At 39.2% G+C, this 9,190-nt stretch overlaps 1 protein-coding gene across 1 annotated transcript; it reads right to left on the bottom strand.

Moving 5' to 3' along the window:
• Window positions 1-3,701: 3,701 nt before the first annotated feature.
• Window positions 3,702-8,383, bottom strand: arv1 (ARV1 homolog, fatty acid homeostasis modulator). The gene is made up of 5 exons (XM_012880852.3): window positions 8,225-8,383; window positions 7,951-8,070; window positions 5,058-5,211; window positions 4,735-4,959; window positions 3,702-4,643 (listed from the first exon to the last, which is right to left on the bottom strand). Exons 1-5 carry the CDS (start codon window positions 8,321-8,323, stop codon window positions 4,510-4,512), a joined length of 732 nt encoding a protein of 243 aa, XP_012736306.3. The 5' UTR covers window positions 8,324-8,383; the 3' UTR covers window positions 3,702-4,509.
• Between the last annotated feature and the right edge of the window lie 807 nt (window positions 8,384-9,190).

The following is a 9,190-nucleotide window of genomic DNA, read 5'->3' as shown; positions in this document are numbered from 1 at the left end:
GGTCAGATTACACAGGTTGGTGAGAAAGTTTCCTCTCTAAGGAAACCCAGCAGGTTGCATCAAGTCTCTCCAAGCAGCATTCACTCCTCCTGAAAGAGCGTAGAGCCACAGTGGACAGTCGTCTGCATTGTTGATGGCTTTGCAGCAATCCCTCATACTGAGCATGCATGAAGCGACAGTGGAGAGGAAAACTCCCCTTTAACGGGAAGGCACAGCTAACAGAACGCCAGACCAGGTGTATCCACTATGAATAGAAAAAGAGAGAGAAAAAAAGTTAAAAGCTGAAATGACAACAAGCAATGCAAAACTGGAGAACAGTAGAAATCAGCAGAGTGAGAAAAATAGACCCTGATGTCCTCCAGCAGCCTAAGCCTATAGCAGCATAACTATAAAGATAGCTCAGGGTAACATAAGTCACTTTAACTAGAAGCTTTGTCAAAAAGGAGACTTTTAGCATTAGTCTTAAAAGCAGAGAAATGCAACATTAGTCCCTGTCTATGCTGTAGAGCTGGAAATGCAAATGGTTTAAGAAAGTTTATAGGATCTTTTTTATATACATAAAGTGCCTTGGAGCAAAACAACATAAAACACACAAGGATGAGCAATGCCAAGTTAAACGAATATAGTAAACATCTAAAATCCAGCTAATAAAAGACACAATGCTACTCAAATGCTAATATGATGGTGATAAACATGACGTCTGATTCGATGCTTCTCTCAGACACAAGTCCACAATTTGCTGAAAAAAAATGTAATCTACAGAGCGGGCTGTTTGGAATGAAGAGGTCCAGACAGACAAATCAAATACAGATGTTTTTATAAGTCACAGAATCCTTTCCTCCACATTCCAGCTGTGAAGGATGGTTTATTGTTGTGGCAGGAGTTAAAGCTGCTGAGACGGGAAAACGTACTGTGATCCATTCAAAGGCCCGATACGCAGTTTCTTTACACTTTGCTCCTAACAAATCAGACTCTGGTAATCTTTAAAGATCGTCTTGATCCGTAGTTTCTCTTTTGCGGTTTTACTTTGGAACACTTTTTCCCACTTGTTTCCTGTTCTGCACCTGACCACGTTGAGTTGGATGTTTTATTAACTGTTGATCTATGAATTATTCAGGAAAACAAATCCATCTAAACCCAACCGGTGATTTCCACGTAGAGCAAACGGCTTGTGAGAAACTTTAGGCTGTCATTTTAGTTGAATCTGTAAAAATAATAGAACACCTCGGGAGTTTTTATGTTTTTTTTTTATTGGAAAAAGTTGCATCTGAACAGGTTCCACCTTCACAGGCCCCTGTTGTTCCAGCTGCGTTTGAATCTGTGTCTTTTTATGTTCTAGATCAAATCTCGCAGAACATGAAATCTCCTAACTGCACTGTTGACATTCTTCCTCCCAAGCTGTTGAAAGATGTTTTTATGTTGTCGGTCCTGTTCTCCTGTCTTCACTCAGGAGCTGCTTTTAAACAGGCTGTGGTTTGATTTGATCAAATTTTAGATCCATTTCTCATTTGCCCTTTCTCTCCAAGGTTTTAGAAAAAAAAAATATGCGTTCATCCAGCAACAAACATTTTAGAGGAAAATGCAAGTTTAGCAAAGCTTCAGCCTGGCGTCAGATGATGAGATAGCGCTGACTCCGCCTGGTAAAGGGTGCATAAGACATTACGATGTTCTGGTTTTGTTAGAACCTCTCTGCTGCCTCTGATGGTTGACCACCTTGCTCTTCTGTCCCATTTAGATGACTAGGTTGGTCTCTAGCTCTGCTCTGCAAAAACAGAACTAAAAATAAGTAAAATGTTCTTAAAATTAGTGTATTTGTCCTTGGTTTGAGCAGGTAACTAAGATGATTTGCTAATGGAATAAGATTTTTGGACTTAAAACAGGAACAATTCATCTCCATCATCTAATTTCAAGTGCAGTATATCTAATTATCTTATTTTAGAGGACAAAATACTCATTCCATTGGCAGATAATCTTATTTACCTGCTCAAATCAAGCATAAATACGCTAACTTTAAGAATATTTTACTGATCCGTTTTTGCAGTGTGCAGTAGCTTACCTTCTACCTGACACAGGGTAAGTAAGGGATAATGCCAGACGAGGTGTCCATTATGAGAAATAATGGTCGACGCGGAGGCGTGAACCATCCGACACGAAGCAGAGGACGCCATTAACTCCATTAATTTCTGGTAATGGACACGTCAAAGGGCATTATCCTGCTTATACCATGGTCACTTATGAAATAATTAAATTTTAAATCAATTATTGATACTTTAATGTTTTCTTTTCCACTAGAAGCAGCTGAGAGAACTATTTAATCTGTCGTTGTGACCAGCTGTGTTTTGTCAACTGTCTTGCCGTTAGCGGCTAACGTTTAAACCAGCACAATGATTTAGAACAATCAGACTATTTGACTGAAACTTTTATAAAAGTGTCCTTTAACGGACACAGTGCAGCCAATCAGTATTGAGTATTTACCCAGATCGTGGTATAAAGATAAATAAAGCCTCCTCCTCACAGCTCCTCTCTACTGTAGGGTGCCACAAGGCTCCATTCTTGGCCCTTCTTATTCTTTCTGTTTATATCCAGCCTTTCAGGTCAATCATAACTCACATTGCAAAAACAGAACTAGAAATAAGTAAAATGTTCTTAAAATGAGTGTATTTGTCTTTCATTCCAGCAGGTAAATAAGACTATTTGCCAATGAAACAAGATTTTTGCACTTAAAATAGGAACAATTCATCTCCATCATCTTATTTCAAGTGCAGGATGTTTAATTATCTTATTTTAGGGGTCAAAAGGCTCATTCCATTGGCAGATAATCCATTTTACCTACTCAAATCAAGGATAAATACATTAACTTTAAGAACATTTTTCTTATTTTTAGATCCATTTTTGCAGTGCAGCACCAGCTTATGCTGGTATAAAGATTTACCTATCGTTGAAGCCAGGTCAAATTTGTCACTTCTTTCTTAACTGCATCACTGCTGTCAAAGTGGCCAAGATGTTTGTATTTTTAGTTGGAACAACAAAAAAGACCTAAATGCATTTAGTGATAATAGTTCAACCGATGGTGGTTCCCTTATTTATTTTTTACCAGTTCTGTTATGAACTTACAGGTAATATTTGACAATGATTTCAATTTTATTTAAAAAAAGGACTTTGCTGTAAAATCTGCCTTTTACCAGTTATGTTTTCTGGCCACAGTTAAACCTTTTCTACGTCGTCCTAACCTGGACAAGGCCATTTATGTCTTTATCAGCTCCAGAATTGATATTAAAATGCACTTTATTTCCATCTCTCTCAGACATCTCTTGCCTTCAGCTTGTCCAAAATGCAGCTGCTCGTCTAACCGACACCTTCCTAACATGATCACATCACCCCTGCTTTCCTCTTCTAATTGGCATCTTGTATGTTTTAGAACAGATTTTAAAATTTGGTTTTCAAAGCATTTAATGGCCTGGCTCCACCTTATTAGTCTAAATTACAAAGTTTTTGTGTGCCTAGCAGGAAGTCAGATATACCATTAGATATACAGAAAACTAGGTCCAAATGCCGGGGTGATTTGGACCTGGACTTATTATAAATAAAAACTTTTCAGCACCACACCACTGAAATAAGTCTTTTTAAAATCAAAGCTCAAAACCCATATTTATGCTGCCTTTTAATAGAAAGTAACACCCAAAGAGTCTATTTCATTTTTCTATATGTAGATATTTATTGCCTGTTATTATGGTTCTGATTTGCTTTAACTCCGTATGTTTTTTCTTTTCTTCTCTTTAATTGTAAAGCACTTGTTGGCTTTACAATAAAGGGCCACATAAATAAACAACTTATAAAAAAAATTATTGTTTTCTCTTCTGAGAAATGCGTGTCTCATTTCCTATTAGAAACACAACTTCTTGGGTATAAATCATTTTTCAGCTTTGCTTTACGTACAAGTACTAGACAGAAAATGAGTTCACGAGAAGCTAAAAACTTTTAAAAACACACTTAAAAAAGCAACAATAGATGAAGGTGAACTTTATTTTCTGATTAACCGTTGTGTGAGTCAGTTAGGTAGGCAGCACACCACTTATCCCAAAGAATGTGCAGAGAGCCGTCTGTTTCCAGTCCAGACAGAGAAGACGTTATTGTTAAATTACAACCTCGGGGTCTGTCTGCGTCAGAGTAGCTCGGGAACTGGAGCGCGTTAAACAGTAACCTGGAGAACAGCGTGACAGAGTGTTTCTCTTTACTCTGAAAAATCCCCAAAACTCCCCCCGTAGATGCTCACTTCTTAGCCTGCTGCTCCGGGTAAAACCATCCTTCAATACGCCTAAACGAAGAGCAGCAAAAAAGAGAGTCCTTGTTTTTTTCTTCCACTGTTGAAAGTCCAAAAACAAGAAAGCACAATGCCTAGAGAACATTTACAAATCTAATCCCAGCCCATATTCACAGGTCTGGTACCAACAGAGGGTAATCCACCCTGAGTTAGCAGGCATTTCAGTCTGAAGATGGCAAAGACAATGATTATGATGTCCACATGTCCTGGAAGTCCTGGATGCTCCATGGGAGTTTCCTGCAGGCCTGAGCGGTGAGAGTTTCTGACAGCAGGCCAAAGCAAACAGCCACCAGAGACAGACGCCTGCTGCAGTTCAAGATCACTGCAAACAACAAAGTCAGAGAGAAAAAAACAAACAAGTGAAAAATAGTGAAAAGATGAAGAGCGGCGGACCGCTGACGCCGTCTTCCTACCTCTGACGGCCTGCGAGTTGGAGGTGAGCACGAAGACTTTGATGAGGCCCAGGCAGAGCGGGGAGTAGTCGTGCTCCCAGATGACGGCTGGGACCAGGAGGACTTTGCCGTAGCAGGACAGCAGCAGGCCTCTGAGGAGCAGGTTGAACTCCACACGCCCTCCCTGCAGACAGGACCGCCACAACGAGAGGAACAACAGCGCGCCGCCGCAGAACGCCGTCAGTTCTGCAAAACAACCAACGTTTTTTGGGCCAGTCGAACACAAGTTGTCGCGCCTGCTCTGCGTGATTAAAAACGCTGCGGCGTACGTCACATCATCTCACCAAGGGCGGCCAATCCGAACTTGCCATAAAACTCCCATTCCTTGGTGTAACGGATTATGTCGGCCGGGTCGCTGCTCTGCTCCGAGCCGTGAAGCGCAGACCACCGGAGGTAGGCTTCACACAACAGGCAGAATACACACAGCTTCCAGTGGATCTGCAAAAACAATTTAATGTACACCAGCGAGCGTGAAGACGTGGGTATAAAAGGTGAGCAAACCAAACAATTCTACTCCCGGTTCACCAAAGAAACGTGGCAATTAAGCATCAGCGATTTATTTCTGTCCCTTGGACTTCTCCACATTTTGCAGCTTCACATCCAAGTATCTTATCGGGACTTTATCTGATAGACCAACACAAGTTAGTGCATTGTTGTGAAGTGGAAGCAAAAACACACGTGGTTTTAAAACTCTGAAAATCTGGCGTTCTGTTAACCGTGACATCATCCAGAGAAGACGGCTCACCCGCTATTACCATCTAATGTAGAACAGATTACTAGATCAATGTGTGCTTCTGTGCTTTTTTGTTTCTCTTGTTGTGTCTCTGCTCTGTTTTCTGTAACCCCAGTCGGTCGAGGCAGATGACCGTTCATACTGAGCCCGGTTCTGCCGGAGGTTTTCCTTCCCGTTAATGGGGAGTTTTTCTTCCCACTGTCGCTTCATGCTTGCTTAGTATGAGGGATTGCAGCAAAGCCATGTACAATGCAGACGACTCTCCCTGTGGCTCTACGGTTCCCCAGGAGTGAATGCTGCTTGTCAGGACTTTGATGCAATCAACTGGTTTCCTTATATAGGACATTTTTGACCAATCTGTATAATCTGACCCAATCTGTATAATATGATTGAACTTGATTTTGTAAAGTGCCTTGAGATGACATGTTTCATGATTTGGCGCTAAATAAATAAAATTGAATTGAATGGAATTGAAAGTGTGGTGTGCATTTGTTTCCACCCTTGTTTGCTTAGATTAAGTGCCACTTAATGCCTTCATTCATCTATTGTCTTTGGATTACCAGATAATGGGTCACAAGGGTAACTAGTTCAGCAGGGATAACCAGATGTGTCGACAGGGCAGCTCATGTACTCCACAAATGCCATTATGGAAAACTGGTAAGTGTGAAATTGGGCTGCACAATTAATGGCATTTGCAATTTAGTCATATAAAAAAAAAGCCATTTCCAAAGGTCAGCAATCTTTGGCTATGTAACAATTAATTGATCAGACGCGTCCTTTAGCTGTCAGTAATATGTTTAAAGTGGGTTTAACTCCACATGGAAGGGAATAGAGTTGCAGCAGTGAGATAATATAGTTTTATTATTTGTTTTAGAGTTTATATATTCATACTTTTTTTTTTTAACCAGACACTTCAGGAATCTCACCACAGCATTAAGTAGCGGTCAAACTGTTTAATACATAGACTTGTTAGTTGGCTGTACTTTATGTTCATCAAGGATTGATGTCCAACTCAAAAAGCTATCATGAATAATAATATTCTGATCAATAAAAACTGTTATTTTTCTTGTTTTAAATAGTCCTTGTTTACAAACATCTTTATATACAGGCCATTTTTGTTGCCTGTGGTTAATGCAGAGAATAGTCAAAATGAAATCGCAATTATGGTTGAAATATATCACAGTTTTGATTTTGGCAAAATCATACAGCCCTAGTGTGAAAGAAAGCCATATGTCCTGTTTGCAGTTTTCCACAAGCCTTGTAGCAGGTCACAGCAAACATTTGAAGGAAAAATACCCCAATCAGATTAGAGCAAATAACATCTAGCCTGCATCTCAAATGCTACATGTGGCAGGACACTTAACACTGCACATGACTTTGAACACACCCTCTCTCTATGATGCAACATGGTGGTGAATGCATCATGCTGTGGGAATGTTTTTCTTCAGCAGGGAGAGGGAGGGTAAATCTGCAAAAAACTCGAGGCCGAGCTGACAGGTCACCTTCAAACAGGATAACAACCCTAAATATACAGCCAAAGCTACAATGGCACCTTTAGATCAAAGCATATTTATGTGATGTGGTGGCCCAGTCAAAGACCAGAGCTAAAACCAAATAATGATCTGGGGCAAGAACCGGAAAATGGGCGTTCTCAGGTGCTCTAAATCTAACCTTGAATTATTTTGCCAAGAAGAACGTAATCTATCTATCTCTAAATATATATATATATATATATATATATATATATATATATATATATATATATATATATATATATATATATATATATATATCAGACTCTTGAAGCTGGTAGAGTCATGCTCCACAGGACTTACAGCTGTGTACTGCAAAAGGGGGGGTAAAATTAAAGAAAATATTCTTGGAATTTGTGTATTTTCCCTTTATTTGAGCAGGTAAATAAGACTGTTTGCCAATTGAAATTAGTATTTTTACCCCTAAAATAAGATAATTAGATATCCTGCACTTGAAATAAGATGAAGAGCTCCTAATTGTAGTGCAAAAATCTTAATCCATTGGCAAATAGTCTTATTTATCTGCTCAAATGAAGGAAAAATACGCTAATTTCAAGAAAAATTTTCTTACTTTTAGTTCCCTTTTTGCAGTGCTGAAGTGTTAACTCAGGGGAGCTGAAAACAAATTATGTAATCTGTGTGAGAACAATGTATTATTTTCCTTCCACCTAGAAATCCTGCCTTACTTGGTGTCGATCTATTAGATAAAATCTCAATTACATACAGAAAAAATATACTTTTAATGTGAGAAAAAGTAGAAAAAAAGTGTGAATTCTTTTAGAAGGCAGTGTATTAGTTTACAATCCCCTGGTTGCCAAATTTGACATGTAATGTTTACATTTGTTTAACTGGCTTTTAAAATACTCACACAAATAAGTCCACAAACAGATTACTCAACTGGAAATGACTTACATTTAAGCTTGTGTTGAATAAAATGTGTCTGAAAGCTTGTGCCTTGCACAAAATGGCATCAATGAGGATAATTACTGGATCGTACTCAATGTATTTGTCCACTGGTTTTTGACACGACTCCTGCAGGTAGAACACACAGAACAGGAACATCTCAAATGTGCTGTATGATTATAGGGTTAGTGGTGACGTGTTTTACATTCCTGAGGCTGTAAGACACTAGTTTTACACAGAAATCTTTCATCCATAAAAAAAATAATAATAAAAATAAACGCACACATATTGCTATCTTCAGAATCCCGTTGCTGTAATCTCTGTGAAGCTCCGATGCCTTCTCGTTGCATTCAACACATCTGAAAGTCGCTTCTTTCCCCATTCTTACACCTGAACAGCATGCTAGCGCCTTCAAAACAACGGAACCGGAAGAGGGTCGGAATCGCCACAGTTTCGACTTCAAAATAAAAGCGCAACATGCGAAACCGCAGTTGAGATGTGATTTTGTGCACAAGCAGGTCAGGGAGGGAGGGGTGGGTGTGTTAATGATTTAATCTGCAAGGAGCCTGCATAGAAGCATCCCGCAAGCCAGTTAAAACCGTCAATAAAGATTACCAGACACAGAGGCTGCTTTACAAGAAATCCGCAAAGCCTATAATTACTGTTGTGGGTGAAGCCGGGGTGGCTGTACTACAGTGGCCTGGCATTAGAACCAGTGAGTATGTGAGAGGATGCACACACACACAACTGGAGGCCCTCAATACAGGCGACCCAAAATGTGACCTTAGTCAAACTTGGCCAATGTCTTGCAGGGTTAGTAGTTATGTGGTTCAACAGGTCTATGAGGGAACATCTGAGTCTTCGTCATCGAAAGGAAGATGGTCTAAATCAAAGTTGCAGACATTATTTTGTGTTGTTGGAAAAAGTAATGGCGGGTTGGGCACTTAACTTTTAACCGCTTAAAATGGCATTTAAAGAGGTTAAAAGTTCTGAAAAATAAAGAATATGTGTTATGTACACTGCAAAAACGGAACTAGAAATAAGTAAAATTTTCTTAAAATTTGTGTATTTGTCCTTGATTTGAGTAGGAAAATAAGATGATTTGCCAATGGAATAAGATTTTTGCACTTAAAATAGGAACAATTTATCTCAATCATCTTATTTCAAGTGCAGGATGTCTAATTATCTTATTTTAGGGGTCAAAATACTCATTCCATTGGCAGATAATCTTTTTTACCTGCTCAAATCA

This window comes from Fundulus heteroclitus, chromosome 15 (assembly GCF_011125445.2).
Source record: "Fundulus heteroclitus isolate FHET01 chromosome 15, MU-UCD_Fhet_4.1, whole genome shotgun sequence".
Classification (NCBI taxonomy): Eukaryota; Metazoa; Chordata; class Actinopteri; order Cyprinodontiformes; family Fundulidae; genus Fundulus; species Fundulus heteroclitus.
This window is presented reverse-complemented; position numbering and strand designations above follow the sequence as displayed.

Coding starts and splice junctions, on each gene's coding strand:
- arv1 (XM_012880852.3), bottom strand. CDS start 8,323: ATGGGGAAAGAAGCGACTTTCAGATGTGTTGAATGCAACGAGAAGGCA. Junction 8,071..8,224: donor TTCTGAAGATAGCAATATGT/GTGCGTTTATTT, acceptor TTCTACCTGCAG/GAGTCGTGTCAAAAACCAGT. Junction 5,212..7,950: donor TATTCAACACAAGCTTAAAT/GTAAGTCATTTC, acceptor TTGTTTTTGCAG/ATCCACTGGAAGCTGTGTGT.